The sequence below is a fragment of the Cibotium barometz genome, chromosome 26 (genome assembly GCF_041138505.1).
Source record: "Cibotium barometz isolate CiBa-2024 chromosome 26, ASM4113850v1, whole genome shotgun sequence".
NCBI lineage: Eukaryota > Viridiplantae > Streptophyta > Polypodiopsida > Cyatheales > Cibotiaceae > Cibotium > Cibotium barometz.
In genome coordinates, this window is record NC_141071.1 from 23,692,515 (window position 1) to 23,715,367 (window position 22,853).

The window sequence follows — 22,853 nt, forward strand, 5'->3', positions numbered from 1 at the left end:
TGCACTGTTGTTTTGTTGAACATCTGCACCTGATCGCCTCCCATACCAACTGCAGCCATCCACCATCAGCCACCACCGACTAGAGCCGCCTGCTGGCCGTCGACATCAACACTACCCCCGACACTTGTCTAAAAGCGCTGCCATCTATCTTCTGTACTCTGCCCGGACTTTACATGTGTGCGCTCGGCTGACATCACTGTGTGCCACTTGCTGCCAGCGGTATTTCTAGCCTTGTGCCACATGGAGCGCTTTCAGTACCAGACCAGCCAGTGCAAGCCAACTGGCCAGCACTGCCAGTCAGCGCTTCTAGCACTAACGATGCTTGCGCTACTGCTGCTGTCACCAGCCAGCCTCAGGGCTCCCTTCTGTTGCCACTTGCTGCCAGCGGTGTTCCTAGCCTTGCTGTGCCAAGTGGAGCGCTTTCAGTACCAGACCAGGCAGTGCAAGCCAACCGGCCAGCACTGCCAGTCAGCGCTTGGTTGGCTTGCACTGCCAGTCAGCGCTTCTATCACTGACGATGCTTGCGCTAATGCTGCCATCACCAGCCAGCATCAGTGCTCCCTTCTGCTGCCACTTTTGAAGCAAGAGCTGCTTACGCCGCACCACTAGCTCCATTCTTTGTACTTGGCCGCCTACCTTGGTACTTGGCCGCCGCCCTTTGCGCTTGGCCGCCACAGGATACACCTGAGCCTTCTGTGCGCCACCATCTGAACCACTACCGGCTGGATGTGTAGCCTTTGTGACACCTGGCTGTACCATACAGCTGTCAAACACCTCATGTATCTCACAACGCCTCTTGCACCTTCTACACGACGTGAACCACTGCCACCCGTACTGGCCGTTGACGGGTTTCTGTGCATCTCTTGCTGAACTACGTTTTCACAGCTTTGTACCAGTTGATCTGCCATACTACCACAGCCTTGCCCTGGTGCATTCATCTCAGTGCAAGCTTTCTTGTGGGTTGTCCCTGTTCTAGTATGGACAACAAAACTTCCAATTTGTTCAACATATACTTCATCATCTACACACATCTACTGTACCTCGTGTGCTAGCTTGGAGTTACTTGGATCTGGAGTGGAACCTAGACATAAACATGGAACTTGGACAAGGAACATAGAGCTTGGACATAAAGCATAGACATATATAACTTGGACATAGAGCTTGGGCATGGAACTTGGACATGAACATGAGACTTGGATTTGATCTAGACTTGGACTTGGACTTGGATTGGAACTAGAACTTGGATCTGGACTTGGTTTTGATCTGGACTTGGTTTTGGATCTGGATTTAGACTTGGATCTGGTACTAGCCTGGTGAGAGATACTTGTGGGTCATCCCCGTGGTGTGCTCGGCATCAAAGATCTTCTCGACAACGACATCGATTTGGATATCCTACATCGGCATATATTTTTGTTTTGTATTCATTGATTGTATTGATCTTGGCCAGTGTGCCCGTGGATTGTTCCTGAATAAATTCCTAAAAGGGGGCGGGGCTTGTTCCCCACTCAGTGTGTACTGTGCAAGATCCCTATCTACTTCTCTCTCTCCTCTCTCTCTCTATATCTTCATCTCTTGGACACGTGGTTGAGTCTGTCACTGCATGCCTCGCTCAGCTTACAACAAGTGCCGCACTACACATGCCCGTCTTTTGCGAGAAGCAGCTATGGGCAAAACCTTGGCCCCGCAGGCTCAGTTTTTTACTTGTCGTAAAAAAACGTGCACATGAAGTAGAGCAATATTGGGAGCTATATCAACTATTCTTAAGTAGTAACTTTGAGGAGGCTTGGCGCGGGATATGGGAACACTGACCACCCATGCCCATCAGTGACCCGCGTATTTGGCACACTTACGCCCGCTCATTACATCACATTCCTAATCAGCCCCCCCTTCCACACCCACCAGAGCCTCACTCCACTACATCTAGCTTTTTCGCCACCATAGGCATGGTTAAGAAAGCTATGAGGAGACTCTAGCATGGTCGCTCCCAGGATCACATAGGGATTAGAGGAGAGCACCTCTCTTATGTCTCCAAAACCCTTGCCCCACTTATAGCTCACATGTTTAACAGTGCACTTTCGGAGGGCTTTCCACACACCTGGTCTCTTCATACTATTTCCCCTATCCACAAGGCTAGGGATACCATGGATCCCAACAACAACATGACCATTATGATTGTCCATATCATGGCCAAGCTTTATGGATCAGTTCTTGAGACAGAGCTCAGTGCCTTGGCAGAGAGGGAGGGCTTTCGGGCACCAGGCCAGGCTGGCTTCCGACAGAACTTCTCTACATTAGATCATATCTTCACTCTCAGAAGCCTCATTGAGCAGGCTAAGGCGGATGGCAGACGCCTCTATTGCTGCTTTGTGGATTTTTGCAAAGCTAGTGCCACGTGACCACTTGCTCCAGAGGTTGCAGTTACTAGGGGCTCCATCGGGTATGATTTGGGGGATCATTTCATTATATGAGCTGGTAGTGGGGAGGGGGTGTAGCAAGGCGGGCTCCCCGGCACACTACGTGGGGCTCTTCTCTAGACAGTATGTCTGGAGTCCTCGATGCTCACGGTGCGAAGCAGAAGACACTACACAACAGAACACAACACAAGAAGAGGCGGAAGAGATGAGATTGTGGAAGGAATGAAAACACTTGCACTACTCAGAGAACACTGATACATGTCCTTCACTGTACCATGCACACTCAGTAGAGGTCACTATGAAGAGGACAACACAGCACAAGCAGATGATATGACAAAAGGTACAAAGTGGTATGAAGGCTGCAGATGAGATGTCCTCCAAGTGAGAGAAGGCTGCAGGATAAGGATGTCCTCTAAAGTGGGATGAGGGCCATATATGCCTGAGGTCGAGACGGTGGCATCTCCTATGATCTATCCTTAGTGGATGCCTTGGGTGGCAGTGTAGCCTCTGGTGGAATCTCCTATCTCTAGAGATGCGGTGGAGTGCCAGTCGATGCTGTTGGAGCCGGCAATGCACCTCCTTGTGTCCGTTGCGGTGGTGAGTCTCCACTTGATGATCCAATGCTGGGACCTCTGTTGACTCATTGCCAGAGTCACTGCTACATCACGTTGCGGTGGATGGTTCGTTGAAGTGGACGGTCCGTTGTGGTGGATTGTCCGTTGAAGTGGACGGTCCATTGTGGTGGATGGTCCACCATGTGGGTAAGCTTGGTGGCTATAGGTTGCCCACCACTAGAGTGCTCACCGTCCTCGGTGAGGAAGATAAAAGGAAGTTGCTAGGAGGGTTACATATGGAAAATATGCAGGAGGAGGTTATGACATGATGCACAGATGCAGGTAGGCACTGATTATATTATGCGGATTACAATGATGAAAGAGTGCAGAGCACTTACATTATGATGAAAAGAGTGCAGACAAAAATAACATCATAAAAGGTGGTATGTACAATTGAAGGAACGAAGGAAGACTTTTTGAATATATATATATATATATATATATATTTTTTGGTGTGTGTGTGTGTGGGTGTGAGTTTTTTTTTTTCTTTTTAGGGAGAGGTTGCCGCGAAGGGGGGAAGGTAGTCGAAGCAAGGGGGCTGTGGCACAGGAGAAGATGAGGCGAGAGATGGCAAGGAGGTGAAAGGCTTGAGCGTGGAAGGGGGGAGGGTGAGAGGTTGGCGTGAAAGGGGGGGTGGTGTATATCCGAGGGGGGCAGTGGAGGAGGTGGAGGAGGTGGGCGAGAGAGGCATGCAAAGGTCATAGTAGCAAGGGTTTTTTTTTTTTGGGGGGGGGGGGGGGGGTTCCATGAATAGATCATGAAGTCATAATTTTGGATTTGACATTCCCAGCTCATAGCTCTAGTCTTTGTTTTCTTTTGTACCATGATGGGATTACATGGACACTAGTGTATCACTTTTGGTCTTATAGACCCATTGGGTCTTTTGAAGATGTTTGATTCTTTCTTTCTTTCTCTCTCTCACAACCCCCTCCCCCCCCACACACACACACACAAAAAGGTCCATTTATCATTGGAAATTGGAACGTCTATATGGGAATGGACAACCCCTCTAAGCACGCTCCAACCGCCTCCCAAAGGGTGTGAATGAGGTCTGTCTGAGAGAGTGGTCCCTTCTGGAGGAGTGATTGTGCCCGTGATGCGCTAACTGCACGGTCCTGCCAGATGTGCCAGGCTTGCTGATTTGTTGGTCAGTGTGGATTTGGTGGGTCCAAGGTGCCACTTATGCCACAACGGTGGTAATAATGGTGTCAAAATAAGCTATTATCATAAGACAGCAGGGATTTACCAATGCATTAAATAAATAAAATAGTACAATATCTGACCAAAAAAGAAATCTTATAATGTTACATATAAATTCTTCTTTTTTTTTTAAAAAAAACCATCACAGCACACACCTCTATTCATGTATGTATTTGTGTTTAAAAAAACTAAACTTCTTATACATACTTGTAATCAAGAATCAAGTAAAAAGTTTAAAGAACATATTGACAATTTTATGATATGAGATCAAAAAAGGTGATAAGATTTTACAAGTACATTTCAAATTTCAAAATGAGTTTTTCCAGCATATGGTGAACTCTTCACTTATTTATGAGTGGTTTCTGGATCAAGTTAGCAATTGAGGATTGTGAGAGGGGTCAAGAGACCTTAGAATAAACAAGATGAAAAGTGTATGTATGAGCACAAGATTAATGTGGGAGAAATAAAAAAGGGAAGCATCTATGCAAGCTGAAGGTATATTGAAGCTATAACAGCCATAAAAACCTGGTATTTTTAAAATGAAATTCATCCTACGTTTTTTTGGGGGGGTTTATGGGTTATATGTTGTATATTTAATCTTTGGGTTGTGGTCTTTTTTGTTTAACTGCAGAAAATTTTACGGCAGACGATGTACGTCAAGAGGCCAAAGATACATGCAGCAATTGGTTCTACAAGATTGGTTCCGTTCACGAACTTCTTCCTCGCATGTGACTCCCGCTCTTTCTTGGCTCTCTAGCTCTGCATTAGTGGTTCAATTAGTGAAATGGCCCTCGCACTTGACCCTCATTAACATATACTTGTCCCTTCCATTGCTCATTTACAGATGTTTACGTTGCATTGATGTATTCCCAAGAGTGTTTTTTGCCTTGTGTAAGAAATTAGAATGCATTGTTTTGTTCAATGGCTCTCATATCACCATCATTCACAACTCACTAGACAAACCCATACTAGAATTTCTACTGGCATGAGCAGCAAATGCATTCCACAAGAAAAAGGAGGCTGTTTGCAGGGAAACTTGCAAGTACAGTTTTGAAGGTGGTTTCGTTCAGGTCATGAGGAGAAAGAGCATAGCAATAACTTTTGCATTATGAGAAGAATATAAAACGTGTGTAAGAAGGCAAGAGTGTTACAAGACTTGTGGTTTTCAGAAACACTATCTGCAGCATAAAAGCCGCAAGAGGAATGTGATTGTGGATGAAAGAGAGCTGACGCACCTCACCCCCACTCACTCACTCCCCTCCCCACCATGCGTCATACTTCCCTTGTTATGATGACTCACATTATTGTGACTTTCATATTGTCGGGTTGTTGTACTACAAGAACCATTTTGTGTGGTCATGGACAGTGCTTTCCAACATAGTTTTGACTTTCATATTGTCGGGTGGTGGTTCTATAAGAACCTTTTTTTTTTCGAGAAAAAGGTCCTTCTATTAGTTACTGAAAAAACCAGCCACAATGGGCTAAATACAACCACGAAGGGCTAGATACAAACTCGCCACATGTGCAGGGTGGGGATCAAATAATCAAAAGGAGAAAGATGCACTTCCCCTCCGGCTGGCCGCTCTATGAGGGGAAGGCTTTCTCATACAGGGGGGAATAACCACACTGGTGGTCTGTAGTGCCAAGTGGGATCGCCACCTCTGTCGGTGAGAAAAGGGCCTAGCCTCCAGAGCCTCAAGAAAGCGTCCGGCCGCTTCGCATGCGGTCAATGCCACCTTGCAACTTTCCCCATCGATCGCGGAGAGTATGAATGATGTTGAGCCAAATGCTCCTAATGGACTCTACAAGCGGAGTGTGGGTATCCTCAATGGCTTTGCTGCATCTAGCTCGCCATATGTGCCAGGCTACGATGCTACTACAAATCTCCTATCTCTGACATGAGCCTGGACGCCATAGATCTGTAGATGGGGTAGTGCCTCGTACTGCCAAAATGTGGAGGTGAGAGACATGAAGGGCTTGCCCCCCACCATCCTCGTCGTAAGCCTCTCTGGCCCAAGCGACAGTGCCCCAAGTAATGATCCAGGTCGAGGCCTTGTCCATCGTGATGATGCAAAGAATCCAGAGTCAAACTTGCTGAGCCTTTGGGCAATCCCAAAGACAATGTCGCTGAGACTCTTGAGGGTTGCTGCACCTAGGGCAGGCTACTGGCGGACCTCCAACTGCCAGCCAAGTGCCAACCGCCAAACAGCTGCTGCAACCTCCTGCCAGAGTGCCATCAATCTCTAGCATCTGAATCTTGTGACCTAGCTGTGCTGTATATGCAAAAAAGGGGGCATCCAGAGTCTCCTTCCGATCAGCGGGATCATGCCAAGCCCACTCTCCTTGGTCCCACTGTAGACGTGTGAGAGGTCGACTTTCCCACATCCATAGCCGCCAGAGTCTCTCCCTAGCCACCTTGGCGGGCGGGGGGGTTTATGTCCCACTTTCGTGCCTGAAATCCAGTCACTCTCACCCTCTGTAAGGTGCATCCACTGAAATCCTCCAAGGGGGGCTCATATCTCTCTAATCTGCCATGGGGACCAATATAAAAAGTGAGTAGACCACTGGCCTCATCCGCTCCATAGACTACTAGAAGAATATCATGCCCAGTAAACAATCCTAGCCATAGTGGGGGAGACGGGTCTGGGATAGGTGGTAGCCACTCCCGAGGAATAGGAGAATCGATATCGATGCTGAGCGTGTCTCTACCCCAGACCTCTCTCCTGAACCTCCGGGAGTAACTGCTTGTGTGCAAGCCAACCTCCAAGGCACCGGGCAGGTCCTAAGCTCAATGATACATGAGGTCGGCCCCCAGCATATGGCCACTGGGTAAACAGATCAAGGGGTTCCAATTCAATGGTTGTCGAAGACGCTCCTCTGAAGCAACGGGACCTAGTTGTCTAAGGACAGGCCTGAGGTGATCCCAAGTTCAGAGTAAGCTGGCTGCAAATCTGTCCTTATAAGAACCGTTTTTGTGCGGTCATGGATGGTGCTTTCCATTGGGTGCTTCTGCATGGAGCCGGTAATGTTCCCATTTGAGAGCACGGCGGTGAGAGCTGCACATTGAAGAAGTAAATTAGAATTTTCTTTTGACCTCACATGAAGTAGGGTGGACACAAACATGTGCGGCTCTTTCAAGATTGCGAAAAGTCAAAGCCAGACAGCATGAAACCAGCAGGCAAGCTTGACCATTGCTAGAGTTGCCATTGGAAGACATTTCTATGGACTGTGTGGTTGGGTCACCAAAGAGCCAGAGGTTTCAGAATGACTGTAGTTTGAGAGTTGTTAATTGGTTGAATAAGCAAACACGCCTCATTCCTTGTGAGCAAGATGGGGATGTTTAAGAAATAGCCCCAATTTTCATCGGTGAGGTGTTCCAACTTCATGAACTTGATGAATGTGGATCACACTTTGGTTTTTCATAAGTCTGGGAAATAATATGAACTTTCTTTTGTCATATCTCTTGAAATGCTTCCATGTTATCTATAGAAATATGAGATCCTTAGGGAGGTGTTTTTGCGGTTAGTGGAGCATGCCAACAATGCCTAGGCTTTGACAAAGAAGACTCCTTTAAAGTGGTAGATGATTGTTGTTGGGTTGTTTATCTGAAGTGACGGGAGCACTTCGACTTCCACATGCCTATGGTGCAGATCAGGTGGTCTGGGACGTGGATTAAACGCTGCTGTAGATCCGAGAAGAGATCAAGAAGGATTAGACAAAGCAGGTCCATGAGGCTGACAAGCACCATTGGGATAGCCACTTTAAGAAGGAGATCTGATTTATCTAGTGATTCTAAAAGAGAGGCTCAAGCTGTAAACCGGCCTTCAGAAACCAAAGGGCGGTGAAACAAACACTCGCACATAAAACACTTCAACACCATTGAGGACCTAGAAAAGGAAAACAAACAGGGGGAGCTAGAGTGCTCCTGCAAAAAGTACACGGACACCGATTGGCCCCAAATTGCAGTGGCGCCCCTTGCGGTATTTCTTTAATTGATTATAAGAGCTTTGATTACAATATAAGGCTGGTAATTCGGCCGTCCCAGTAGAACTCCTGAAGCCTGCAAAGAACCTGCATCTGGCTTCTTGTCCACACGGCATCCACAAATAAATCCAGCCATTGTTCACATCGAAAGACTCTCACACATTGAGCCTGCATACAGAAGCTTTCTCCCATGATCAAGGCTGCCACAACCATCCATAGCCTCTCACACTATGAACAGCATCACACCCTGACACATCCAGTGCTTCTGCATCACAACACAGACTCCCAAACTGTCTCTCAAAAGAAAACTCATATCACAGCACAGCATACCATACAGTATACCATACAGTCGACACACCTGTACAAACCCTCTCTACCTTCCAAGGGTACTATCCATCTCTGTCATGGATTCCCTGTCCCCTGTCCTATCAGTAGCAAGGCTGTACCATACATGTGTCCATTCCTGTACCTTCTGCCTGCATGTGACCTATCTCCTGGAGAAACCCAAAAACATGTCTCTTCGAGAAAACCTACGACCTGTTTCCACATGAAACCCTTAGGCATGTTTCCCTTTGAAACTTCTGTCATGTTTCCATACATCTAGTTACCTGTTCCCTCATGAAACATCTGGCAACATAGTAATGCCCATAACTGTAGGTCCCACTGTTCCTTTCTAGTAGGAAGAAAACAATCTGCTCCATGAGCACGCAGCCATGCGAGCTTGCTTCACTCCCATGCCAAGAAACATAACCAGATGACCTTGTACTTGCGGCCAAAAACCCAAGCACATAGCTGAATTTGCAGCCACACAAAAACAGCCCATAAACTGTCCCAAAACAGTCCTGAACCCAAAGCAAAGAGAAGCTGAAAGTTCCATCAGTTGAACGCCATCGACATGATGTCTATGTTCATGGAAAACCAACCTCTGTCCACCTTTGTGTCAAGAAAAACCAACCCTTGTCTACTCTTCGGCAGAGGGAGAGAGAGAGAGAGAGAGAAAGGAGGCCTGTGTCTCTGTTCTGTAGCACAGCACAGCAGCCAGCCCTTTAATCTCCAAAAAGCATGCATAAATAGACACTCAGATGCGCCTATATAGCCTGTAGTGCAGCCCGCCAGCAGTACCTTCCTGCTGTCCGTACAGGCCTGCAACTACCACCTGTACCAGCCGCCAGCCCATCTGCAGTCTAGCCGTACAGATCTGCCACGTGGACTGTACCTGCACATGCGCCGCCTCCAATCCTGCAGAGCCGCCGGCCAGAAACGCAGCCCTGCAGCCCCTGCCTGAAAGCGCCTCTTTTTCAGAAAACTCTCCACGCACAGCAGCCCGTATGCGCCTGCTTTCTGTCCTGTCCGTACAGCTGTCCGTACAGTCGTACAGACCTGTATGGATACTCCTGTGTGCAGCCAGCATGCATCTTCAGGCGACCAGCCCTCCTCAGCGAAAAAGCACACACTTCCTCCAGAGAGATAGGCGCCTCCTGCTTTTTCTACCCAACAGCCCCTCTTTTACCAAAAAGCTCACACGTGGCCCCAAAAATAGCATAAGGGCCACGTTTCTTTAATGAAAGGCTTTATAAATGATTACAAAGGTTTTTAAACCTTTTAAGCTAAAATCTTTTTGCCCCCTTTCACACATGGGGTTATCCACACATGGGCTTCCATCTTTCACTCCAAACTGCTGCCATTCACACTGTCCACCATGTCCCCGTGCACACCTGCATCTTGTCCAGAGAAAAACACAGGGTCGTGACACAAGCAATTCGATGGAGTTTCTTCCAATGTGCTTGAAAAAGAAGGGTCCTCTCAAGTTCATCAAGCAGCTCAGTGATGTTTTTCTAAAAGCTAGAGTTACTGAGCAGGTGGAAGATGCATCTGGTATTTTGTTCAAGCAATCTTGTGGAGTACATGGGCTAGATTCAATTTCCCTGGCTGAAGACGCTTAGCCTGAGCTAGTGGATAATGGTGGTCTTCAAGAGGTATTAGTGCCAAAACAGTGGTTCTTGATCAGTACAAGAGAGGCTCTTGTTGAAAGGAACTTCAAGATGAATTTAAGTTTTTAAGTGTTATCCCATAAAACAAGCTATCAGTTCACGAATGAGTCTTGACGGGTGTTGCGAGCTTATCAGGAGGCCATGCAGCTGAGGGAAACTGCAGTTGAAGGGAGCGAAAGTGTGACCCATCTGACTGATTATTGCAAGATTATTACGACGAGGCCATGAAGCTGAGGACAACTGCAGTGCAACTTTGAAGTGGGCAGAGAGTGATCCATCTCCACAATGCACGGCCTTTGTCGCCCATGCAGTTGCTCCCTAGTTGATGATATGCGGTGCAGACTGCACAGCCGTGTAGAGGCGAAGAATCCTCTGCCAAACCTGGTGTGCTTTGAGACAGTCCCTGTGACTCGAGGGGGTGGCCACAGCATGCACACTGTCCTCGAATGGCTAAGCAAGTGCCGATAGTGAGGCTGTTGTTACGTCCCGACAGGCTAGTGATGGATAATAGCACGCTTTAACTCCAATGGAACCAAATCAAAAGCTTTCAGTTTTTACATATGAATTAAGTATTCATGGTACTCCTTTTAGACAACTTGTGGGCAGCCTAATATATGTGACGATTACTTGTGACATAGCTTCTATTGTGAACACCATAAGTTGACATAATCGAAAGAATCACATTGGAGAGCAGCAAAGCGTGTGCTCTCAGGTATCCAAAAGAAACTTTTTTTTGATATTGATTAAACGTCATCTCATGATTTTATTTTCTCAGGATTATTGATGTGAATTGGGAAAGTAATATTGATGATTGGAAATCAATTCCGCATATGCATTCTCACTTGGTTCCGTATCCATTTCCAGAGATTACATAAACAAAGTAAGATATTTCCACTCACGCTGTAGTACTGCAAACAAGTTCTTTGATGAGAGACTAATTGGGAGATTTCTGGAGGGACTTGAAGATATTCCCCGGCACAACTCCTTGTTTGCCTTGGGTCATACTTCTTTTGAACAAAGATGCAAGAGTGCTCTGAAGTTTAAGGATAACTTTAAGGGAACACGTTCCCGACAACTCCACGAAGGTGCATCAGAAGCCTCCTTCAAGACCACCAGCACAAAACCTGACAAAAAGAGTAAGGAGTCCATGTCTGGACAAAGTGTGGATCAACAAGCCGCCGCCCTAATGCAACAATGACCTAGCAATGGAGAATCAACCAAGGCCGGGATCGAGGGGGCCATCCACATCTGCATCCTACAAGGGAACTCGTATGGTGCCCAACCGATCGAGAAAACCATACTGGCATCAAATGTCCTCATCTGAGACCCCGCCCAAGTCTCTATTGTACCAACTCTGTAAAGTGGGGCAATCATGAGATCTCTAACTGCAACCATCACAAGGTTTCTTTAGCTCGAGCTATGCCTCAGGTACTACCCGCCAACCCTAGGCAACCGCTGACTTTGCCAACTTCTCGATAGGCTGGGATCCAGAGGGCCATCCACATCTTTATCCTTTAAGGGAACTCGTATGGTGCCCAACCTATCAAGAAAACCATACTGGCACCAAATGTCCTCATCTGAGACTCTGCCCAAGTCTCTATTGTACCTACTGTGTAAAGTACGCTTCCAAATGTGTGCCATTTTTAGGCAATGGGCAGCAGGCTATCTGCACATGCCCCACATGCGTGAGCCAGTCGCTCAGTTGGAAAGAGGCACCCTGAACAGATTGTTAGATAATCATGCAATGGAAACGAAAGCTGGAAATCCTCCTCATAGGGTGTAAGGTAGTTGCAGCCAGTCAAGGGTGCGGTGATGCCAAGAGAGTCTAGTGGGAGCGAAGAGAGGAAAATCCCATGATCCCACTCCTTCATGAAGAAGACGTGCTTTGCTTGTAGGTCCCTATATATGGGCCCAAGTGGCCATAAGGAGCACTGAGTGTCATAAATTTGGGTGCCCTCGATCGCCTCAGTGGATCCAACCTTCCATATTTGCCTGCCAAGTAGTGATGCTAGCAATAATCTCCCAGGTGGTATCAAGTCTCCCCAGGGACGATTTGGCATGTGATTGAGGAACATCTGAGTGAGCCAAGCAATAGAACCCCAAGCGATGTCTATAGTACCTCTCGTCAACCTACCTAAAAGATGAGCTATGGAGCTCCATATCCTCTGGGCAAACTGTAACCCCAGAGACAATGTTGTATAGTCTCAGAGGCAATCGAGGATCTAGGGCAAGTTGGATCCGCACCAAAGATAGCTCTCCACTAGTTAACAGGGAGACCACCGCGTAGCAATAACCAGAAAAAATGGAATATCTGGCTCCTCTTGTAAGAGTGCCAAAGACGATGCCAAAACGTCTTCTCAATCAATGAAGGAATCCCAAAGCCTTCCTAGTTTGAGTGTCGAAATCCTCTGAATTCAACCGTTCATCTCATCCTAAAAAGAGGGGATAAAGACAAATTTAATCCAACGGTGGTCGGTTACACTACTTGGGATTGCTTATAAAATCTTAATAAAAGCAATTAGTATAAGGTTGCAGCTGATCTTGCAAATTGTGATTCATGACATGCAGACTGGGTTCTTGCCAGGGTGGAGCATTTTTTACAACATTTTCTCCTTTTGGGTGGCAATTGAATGGGCCAAAGCAACCAACCAACCCTTAGCCATTTCATTGCTTGACTTTGAGAAAGCATATAATAGAGTTGATTGGGATTGCATGGATTTCTCTCTCAGGATTGGATCAGAGGTGTGTCATGCTTGTATAGTGATGCTAATAGCCGTATACTGGCATGTGGTGACAGAGGAGAGTGCTTCCAGATCTCTCGATCTGTTCGTCAGGGGTACCCATTGGCCCCCTTGCTATATCTCATTTTGGCTGAGGCTATAAGTATATATCTTCATCTTCGATCCTTTGCCGAGGTATTTGTTGGCTTGAGTCTACCCTTTATGTAGAGAGGGGGAACTTCTGGATTTTGAGCTTGTAGATGACACTGCTATGTATCTCGAGGCCTCCCACATATTGCCTTTGTTCTTTTAGGATTACCTTGGAGGATTATCTGTTTAGCTATAGGAGGTCTTTTCAACTGGCGCAAATCTGTTGGTTTTTGGCTAAGTGACTTGAAGAGAGTCAACTGGGGTGCAGAACCTGGATTGAGAGAGGCAGCACTGCGAGATACTTGGGATGTTAGGTTGGCATCGACATATCCTCTACACAACAGTTTACACCAGTTCTCATGAGCATAAGGAAAAAGTTGCTTCAGTAGAACTCAAGGAAACTGGACTTAGCCTCTAGAGCTTTGGTGATTAACCAAGTGTTGTGTGCCTTAGCCTAGTATATCTTCTTCTCTTGTTGGTGCTTCTCACAAGGATGCTTTGGTGAGCTGTGTGGAGATCGGTCCGCAATTTTCTTTGGTCAGGTTTGGATAGCATTGTAGATACTCGAGAGCCATGGTTGCATGGGAGACTATCGTTCATCCAAGACAGGGAGGAGGGCTGAATATTATAGATCCAGATATCCAGTGCAAGCTTTCTTCCAGGCACTGAGTCATGGAAGAACTTCTTTCTCTCAGGTTCCAGATGTATGCCTTGTGGGGATGGAGATTGGATGCCTAGCATATGTTTCATATTCACAGAGGCAAATTGTAGAGCACATTCGTGTCCCCTCATGTCAACAATTTCTAGAGCTTGGAGCAGGATGAGATCCTTCTTGAGACAGAAGATCCTGGTATCCAAAGATAGAAGATCCTGACATCCAAACATGAGGCAGAAAGACGACCCATTGTGTAGGTTTTCATTACAGATGACTGTGGCCGTCCTTTGGTGCCTCTGATTATATGCAATGGCCAGCTTGGGAGAGATGTGCACTAACGATTAGGCATTGGACGGCTCTCCAAAGTCTTCCCATCAATCAAAAGAATGCCTCCATGTCATTGGGTTCTCATGGAAGGTGGCCTGAGAGCTTCCTTCAATGTGATAATGATTACGGGGGCCATACCAAAGAGGTTGTCAGAGGGACTGATCCATTTGATTCCCAAGGAGGGTGGTGATAGATTGGAGATTTGGTAGTGGAGGCCCATCACCCTCCTCGGGACCGCCTACAAAATTCTGGCCAAGGCCCAAGGCCAGTAGCCGGCGACTGCAACCCTTCCTCCCCGACTTGAAACATGGTATACATAGACAGGTTTCGTTCACGATTGGAGCATTTTGGACAACATCTTCACTTTCTGAAGGCGACTGCTTCAGCCAGGATGTGTCGATAGAATCTTATTGTTCTCTTTGATTTCAAGAAAGCCTATGACAGAGTAGATTGGGGCCTTTCTAGAGGGGACGATGGGCAGGATGGGATCTCGGGAGGAGTGGGTCCGAGTTGTTTCTGGACTCTACTCGGCTTCACACACAACGAGGTTCTCATTCAGGGAGCCAGAGGTGACAGATTTCCGCTTTCTCACTCCTCGGTCCATGAGTAGTTTTTTCTCTGCCCAGGAGACTGGACTCTAGGGATTGTGTCTTCCCATTCGCACGCACAAGAAGTTGCAAGTTCACCCCTCGTCCGGTCTGGGGACGAGTGGAACCTCCAGAGATTCGCTAAGGCGATTGAGATCTTCTGTCGTACATCCAGAACGCAGATCAATTGGCACAAGTCGTGCTGATTTCGGGTTGGCCGCCCTGACTTGGCATATCCAGTTGAGGCTTTCTAGTGGGTCCGTAGGGGAACTACAGCTGGTTGTCTTGGATGCCAGTGGGCATCGGTATCTCCCTTGAGTAGCACCTAACCCCTCTTCTTCTGAGCTTTAAGAAGAAGGTGCTATATTGGAGTTCAGCCAAGCTTTCTATAGTTGGCCGCGTTGTGGGCGAACCAGGTTCTTCTCACCACCATGTGGTACATCATCTTTTGTTGGGCCTTCTCTCAAGCTTGTATTGGTTAGGTTCAGTGGTTGATGCACTTTCTATGGGCTCGCAGGACGGGAGGCTTGCTCGGGCCAAGGTGGCCTGAAGAGTGATCATACAGTCCGGACTCTGAGGGGGCTTAGGCATCATCGACTCCTCCATCTAGAGCCGTGCCCTTTTGGGCAAGTTGATTGTTCAAGGCCGCCTTCCGGGCGGCGAGCCATGGAAGGACTTCCTTCTGGCTAGGATCTCATCCACAGGATTCGAACCCACAACACCCCGTTTCGAGGCGGGCAGTGTAACCATCACGCTTGTGCATGTTCGTTGAAGTGGACTTGTTCAAACATATATATAAACACATGTTTACACATTAAACGAAAAGAAAGCCACATCATCGACACTGCGACCGGTGACGTGCCGATCAAAAGGGGTGCTAGGTCTGCCTGTACCCCGCTTCTGCGAGGTCCTTGGCCTCAGAGCACGAGATGGATTTTCACGGAGATGAGGGCTTGTGGCTTTACCCCAGTATTTGAGAGCATATTTGCAGCCACTGGCCAGTCTTTTGCGTGCTTGGGATCATCTCAAGCCGACCCTTCAGCAGTTAGATCCAATCGCCCCTGAGGAGCATCTTGGACCTCCTTTGATTTAGAACCCCTTAGTTTGTTTGCCTAGTGGTCACATGCAAGGGGCTCGCTCGCATGTATCGTGGGGAGCTTTGAGCACGGGTCCCGCTAGGCCACTTGAAGATTGGCTAGCATTCAAACAGTTGCCCCCCAAGGCCCAGGAGAGGGGCCTTGCGAGGATCCGGGGCAGGGAGAGACTCAGCCTTGACATCGACTCTCCATCCTTCCGAAGTGGCTGGCCCCGATACCGAACGCTCCTCCCCCACAGTGGCTAAGAGTGTCCACCAGGCATGATATACCCTTGGCATTTCATGGCGCAGATTAGAGCTCCGCCTTACTCACCTTCTCTATTGGATCTCATGGCATACTAGAGCGAGCAAAGCCCCCCTTGGAGGATTTCAGGGGATGCACCTTGCAGAGGGTGAGGGTGATTGGTTTCCATGCACATTAGTGGCACATTGACCCTCCACTGGCCAAGGTGGTCAAAGAGAGACTCTAGCATTTGTGGATTTGGGACGGACAGCCTCTTCAGTGGGACCCGGGAGAGTGGACATGGCACAATCGAGAGGACAGGTAGGAGACTTGTGGTACCCCCTTTTTTGCAATCACTGCACGGCTGGGCCGTAAGATTCAGATGCAAGAGGTTGAGGGCACTCCAGCAGTAGTAGCAGGACACTGGCAGTCCGAGGACCTCTTGCCGCATTTTATCTCTACTTTCTGGAAGAGGATGTGGGATAGTTTTCAGCCGCGGAAGATCACTCTCTTTATGTGGCAGTTGGCACATAGGAGTCTAGCAATTGGCACTTGGTTGGCCATTGGAGGTAGGTGAGCATTATGTAAGAGGTGTAGCCATCCTCAGGAATCCCAGCGTCATTGTCTTTGGGATTGACCAAAGGCTCAGTAGGTTTGGCAACGGATCCTCCGCATATTTACTATGGACAGGGCCCCTTCCCGCACTATCACATGGGGCACTATTGCTTGGGCCACTAAAGGTGAGGCCGTCATGGAATATGAGGAGGGTCGGGTCTCTCACCTTCATATTTTTGCAATGCCAGTCCCAACCCATCTACTGGTCACTGGGCTCTAGGTTCTTGCCAAAGATGGGAGATTTGCAGCAGTATAGCCGCGTGACACATCTAGAGAGCGCGATGCTTTGAAGCCATTGAAGGCACCCTCACTCTGCCGCCGTCGGACTCTGCCGTCGGAGTCCATCCAAAGCATCTGGCTAAATCTCATTCATACCCTGCGTGGCTAGTGGGGGAAGCTCCAGGGTGGTTCAAAGCGCATGCGGAAGCGTCGGGAGGCCTTCTTGAGGATTTGGTGTCACGATGACACATCTAGAGAGCGCGATGCTTTGAAGCCATTGAAGGCACCCTCACTCTGCTGCCGTCGGACTCTGCCGCGTCGGAGTCCATCCAAAGCATCTGGCTAAATCTCATTCATACCCTGCGTGGCTAGTGGGGGAAGCTCCAGGGTGGTTCAAAGCGCATGCGGAAGCGTCGGGAGGCCTTCTTGAGGATTTGGTGTCACGGTCCCTTTCTGACTGACAATGGTGGTGAGCCTACTTGGCACTATAGACCACCTGTGACTCAAGGTTCTTGGTGCCTATGGCTTTATGCTGGATGTCCCATTAAAGAGATGCCCCATTAAATATCTCCCATGGGATCCCGGTGAGTAGGAATGAATCAATGCAATCAATCCCTTGAAGAGTTTGCCTTTCTTCAGTTACACTAGATAAATGTGAGACTGTTACGTCTTCCTAGATAACTTGATGTGGCAGGACTGCATTTACTTTAAATATTTTTTGGTAAATCCCTATGTTTGGCCTCTCCCATTTGCAAACACATGTTAATGGTGTTGGTTTCTGTATATTTTTTGATCACCAACCATGCTCTCACAGATTCGTTTGCATTTGTGGATCCTCTTGCAATCTGCATTTGCCTAGGAGGCTTTGAGCTCTTGCCTTCAGTCATGCTGTGTTTTTCATCCACGATGTAGTCTTTGTGTGATTCAATCCTATGCAACAAATGGCTACACATATTATGCTATCTCCTAATGCAATAAATAGATTTTATGTTCTAAGAGCTTTAAGCTTGCCAACTGTGGAAGAAATCCGTAGTACCAAGCAAATTTTGCGAATGCATTAATGTTCTCTAGGAGTATTACACTTACACTTTCTTTTGAAGTATTTTACCTCCCATGAAGTGCTCAAAATTGGTGTGTTTTGTGTGATTTCTGCATGTGTTATATCTGATTGCCTTTATTATCCTTGCAGATATCTTGAAATTGCCATCTTGCACTGCATGCACTTTCTTCAAAATTCTCCTCCAAAGTCTGCATTTCAACGCTTAACTATGATGATCAGGGGCCTGACAGATCCATTAGCAGCTGCATATGCTCGCCTATACCTGGCTCGCAAAGGGCAAAGCATTATTCCACATGAAACTGGTATGAGAAAAACACTTAATAGCTGCATGAAATGCTAGCTGTTGAAAAAACTCGTGTAACTGCATGAAATGTGAACTGATATTCTTAGCCATATCTGTGGGCTTATAGTTTTGCATGCCAAGGTTCTTCAAATGTGTTGCTACATTAGGGTTTCTAGCTGCTATACAATATTGTAATATAAATTACTTTTGGACTCATAGGCCCTTGGGGTCTTTCATAGACGTTAATATAACTTTCTTTCTTTCTTTTCTAGACACATGCACACTTTTTCTTTTCTTTCTTTTCCTTTTCTTCCGATGACCGGAAGGACACAGTTGTATTATATTTTGTCTCATAGGCCGACTTTGGCCTCTCGTAGACGTTAATATATCTTTCTTTCTTTCCTTCTTTCTTTCTCTCTCTCTCTCTCTCTCTCTCTCTCTCCCTCTCCCCTTCATGTAGAACTCTCTCTCCAAAGTTCACACTGTACATATAACATATGCCATGCTTCGGTAGACTTCGGTAGACTTCTCTGTCTTTAAATTCCTGTGAGGTACAAACAAATTGCCTTATAGACGTTTCCACCTACCAAACAAGTGTGTGAGATTAGCTGCAGTCTTGTGCGTGAATTCTTGGTACGAGAAAAACACTTAATAGCTGCATGAAATTTCTTTGCCATATCTGTGGGTTAATAGTTTTGCATGCCAAGGTTCTTAAAATGTGCTGCTACACTATATGATATTGTGACATAAGATAACTATGCTGCATTCATTATATCACTTCGGTAGACTTCTCTGTCTTTAAATTCCTGAGAGGTACAGAAAATTGCCTTATAGACGTTTCCACCTACGAAACAAGTGTGTGAGATAAGCTGTGGTCTTGTGCATGAGTTCTCTGCATATGGTGTTGGCCAAAGGGCAAGCAGTCCCCTTGATGGCTTGCCTAACAGGTGCACTGGATATGCCAAGCACTGAGGCTGGTCTCCCACCTAGATTTCTGTACAGATGATTGGAGAGTCTCACTAGAACCTAGGGAGTGGCTACTGTAGTGTGACCTGATGCAATGCCTAGCCAGTGCTATTCTCCTCCTAGTGTAGAACAGGGCCTGCTCCCAAGCAATGAAGCTGCTGGTGACTGGGTTTCAACCTTGCCATACCTGGTGTGTGCTGCAGAGGCAATGCCTTAGGGACTCCAGTGGTGCATTGCAACGGCCACAAATGGCCAGTCTAGCTATGGTAGCCAGCCAAGCGCCCACTGCAATAGCTAGTGACTAGAGGCATAAGGTGACCTTGTGGGTGGAAGCTACTCCACTGCTGACTCCAGAACTCCTTGAGAATCTGACCCATCATGCCATCATTGCCATGTACCACAATTCTTCCAATGGGACTGCTTAGTTGGGGTGTAACCATGCTGTCAAAATGGATTCTACATGCACCATTCGTGCACATTTTTCAAAAAAGGGGTGGCCAGGATGATTGGGCCCACTGTTGGGCTTTTATCAACTTTTCGTTTAGTTCAAAACCTTTGAAATAGAAGCCTTCTTGATGTTATTCATTAAACTTTGCAAGTAAATTGCTTCTGGAAAATCTTGGTGCAATATGTTTTTGAGTATATGCCACCACGCAATTCTTGGGAGAAAATGTGGGGGTTGAAAAGTTCCACTTTTGTTTTTGTTATGCAGTTTGCTCTTCTTTTTTATTTTGTTGATAAGTGCATGGGGTACTTTATGCCAGAGCAGGATACCTTATCATGGGTCTAGATGATTATCTACTGCTATATCGGAGGGTTCTGTCAGGAGAGTTTGAGAAAATCACCCTCAAATCGGGCTTAGATAAGCAATCCTATGCCAGCCTGGTGGAGCCAGTGTTTGAACTGTATCTGCAGTATATTTGTAAATATGCAGCTAAGGTCAGTAAAGCTAAATAAATAGAAGGCTTCCATGCAGCATTTTTGGTGTCAGATTCTTTGATTATACACATACATACATACATAATATGAAGTCAGCTGATGTCAGGCTCAGAGCTTAGAGCTCCCTTTTAGTAATTTTCTAGTTTTGCCTGTGCAGGAGGAGTTATTATTCATTCTTAGAACTTTTTGTGAGCAACAAGAGAGTGTAAAAGGAATGCATCCGGTCTCTGTTGTGGTGCATTACTTGCTGAAGCAGCTTCCTGCAGCACTAGTTGGTACTCAGGCTTTAGAACTGTCCAAGATCGTGAACAGCTCTGATGATGTCTCTAAGCCTCAAGTAAGTACTGTGACTCTTAAAAGCAATGCTGCTAGAAGTTTAAGATAGCGGTTATAGAATGTTGCCCTCTTGTTGGACAAGTGGTGTGGGTAGAGAGCTGAATGGTGGGGCAGATTTACTTGCCTGCCCTTGAAGGTGGCCATGATGGGCCCCTGCTAATGGCAGCAGGCATGCAGGCAGACAGGCAAGGTTCTGTAATGAGCATAAGCTTAAGGGAGAACAACTGGAATTATTGCTCATATGTTGTCGTTAGTGTGGAATTTCTGTATTGCAGCTTTGCTTATAGTTACGATTTTTGTTTCGCAGCAAGGTATATGATTGGGAGAAAACTGAAGAAAATATACTCTCTCGATGTATGCAGTATTTGAATTACAGGCTGCTGGGGATGAAGCTTTGCGAATGCAATCTACCAAGAGAACTGCGTCTTAGTGTTCTGAATGATGTCTGGAAGGTAGAACTCTGTTGGAATCCTTACATCTCTCACTGCTTCCTGTAGTCAATGTCATACTCTTAGTTGGCAGAGAGTGATTAGGACTTTGGGAGGTGATTATTCTGTAAACAGGCACCTTCTCACACAGGAAAAATGCATTTAGACAAGCAGTCTGTTTGTATATGACAGGTGGTATTGAAATTTTCCAACTTGGTGGAGTATCTGACAGTAGCAGATGTTTTTGTTGAGTATATTCTGCAATACTGTTCGGTAAGCCCCCGTATAATGCGCAGCATTTCTGTTAAAAACTTTAGCTTAAGATTGATTGCAGTGTATTTGTATGATATATTTACTCACATTTGATGGGAGAAATTGCAGGAGGTTGAACTCAATGTCCTGCTGCGCGATGTTGTAAAGCACTTGACAAAGGCGGAAATAGTGGAGGCAGCCCTAAGTATTTTGGAATCTATTGTTATCAAGATCATGGCAAAAATAGCAGATCTACAACACTTGCTTACTCTGGTAATGAGACTTTACCATGTTCTGAAAAAAAAAACAAAGCAAATATTATATCAAGCAATGTTCTCTTTTCTTATTTGGTGGGCTTAATGTATTAATAAACATACAAATGCTTTAAAAATTGGTGTTGTGCAGCCTTATTTCGTAGATATTCTAGACAAATTTTATGGAGACGCACGCAACTCCATCCATAAGCAGATTTTAAACCATGTTTCTAGGTGAGTGAAGTTACGATTGATGGGCTGCACTTACATACATACATACATGCATGCATCCATCCATGCCTACCTACCGGCCTACCTACATGCATGCATACATCCATCCATCCATACATACATACACAAATACCTACCTACGTGCATGCCTATGTCCATGCACACATTCGTACAGATGGATGGATGACACATTTGTCCCCAAGTGATGAATCGAAGTCTGTTTCTGAACATCTGTTGTACAGGGATAGTCAAATTATACTCGACCCGGTAACAAGGCACTTTATCTTTGAGCTTAGTAAGTCTCTGCATAAGTCCTTGGATAGCATGAGCAGCGAGGATGAGCAAAGGCAGATTGCTCGATTAATTTCTCGTTTTGTACAGCTGGTACGGTCATCTATTTGAAACTCATTTCTGGATTGCAAAGTCCCAAACATGTTGCCAATTCTAGTATTTGAGACTGAATTACACTTGACTACATAATACACAATTTATGGAACTGTTTTTATTTTGTGTTCAGGTGGACTTTGGACACGACTTAGATCAACATCTCTCTTTCCTCGTGGATTGTCGTGGGACATTTGCCACTATGGACCTTTTGAGGGTGATTTTTCTTGCGATTTAACTTTATCTTACCTTTATTTATTTTTAGATTATCTTCTTTTAAAAGATTGTGAGGCTACACCCCCTGTTAAGCTCCGAACATGCAAGCCTCATTCACCTTCCCGGCACAATGACTAGTATTCACTTTGCCCATGAAATGGATCCAAAATTATACCCTGTCAGTTTATACTTTCATAATCAAATTCACTTGCATGACAGACATGCTTGGAGAGTTATATTTGCTAGAGCACGATCTCGTAAAAATGAGTGTCGTTGCTTCAAAGCATCCATTGTAATCAGTGGTCTATGACCTATTTAGAAGGAATCCTTGGACAATTGCTTTCTTGCTTGTGAATAAGTAAATACTATTTGCAAGTATTGGGCTTTTCATATGGTGTGAGAAATATCAAGTAAAGAATCTTGGGCAGAGGATGAATGTAAGGAAGTTAGTAATGCTACACAGATACGTTCTCAAATCGTCATGGACAAGGTATTTGTATTGTTTTTTATGGATATATCATAATCGTATGTGTAATGCACAAACGTTGTTATTTATCTAACACTAATCCTTGGGGTTAGGGACTAATCCAGCAAGGTTATGGGAGCCATAGGATTAATAAAAGCAAGTGGATTCAGGTGGGTAAGGCTCAGATTTAATAAATCCAAGGTTATTGGCTATTTATGACTAGATTGTTATTTATAGCAACAA

At 46.1% G+C, this 22,853-nt stretch overlaps 1 protein-coding gene across 4 annotated transcripts in view; it reads left to right on the plus strand.

Moving 5' to 3' along the window:
• LOC147623791 (uncharacterized) overlaps positions 1-22,853 on the plus strand; it is a 105,811-nt gene that overhangs the window by 63,762 nt on the left and 19,196 nt on the right. For 2 of the 4 annotated variants that reach the window (XM_086820400.1, XM_086820403.1), the window contains exons 6-15: positions 4,860-4,956; positions 17,985-18,157; positions 19,874-20,043; positions 20,201-20,380; positions 20,742-20,831; positions 21,000-21,080; positions 21,189-21,332; positions 21,465-21,547; positions 21,787-21,928; positions 22,062-22,145. In XM_086820400.1, the coding sequence (XP_086676526.1) occupies positions 4,860-4,956; positions 17,985-18,157; positions 19,874-20,043; positions 20,201-20,380; positions 20,742-20,831; positions 21,000-21,080; positions 21,189-21,332; positions 21,465-21,547; positions 21,787-21,928; positions 22,062-22,145 (1,244 nt within the window). Of the gene's footprint in view, positions 1-4,859; positions 4,957-17,984; positions 18,158-19,868; positions 20,044-20,200; positions 20,381-20,741; positions 20,832-20,999; positions 21,081-21,188; positions 21,333-21,464; positions 21,548-21,786; positions 21,929-22,061; positions 22,146-22,853 lie in introns of all 4 variants that reach the window. The other 2 variants (XM_086820401.1, XM_086820402.1) reach the window with 2 other exon arrangements.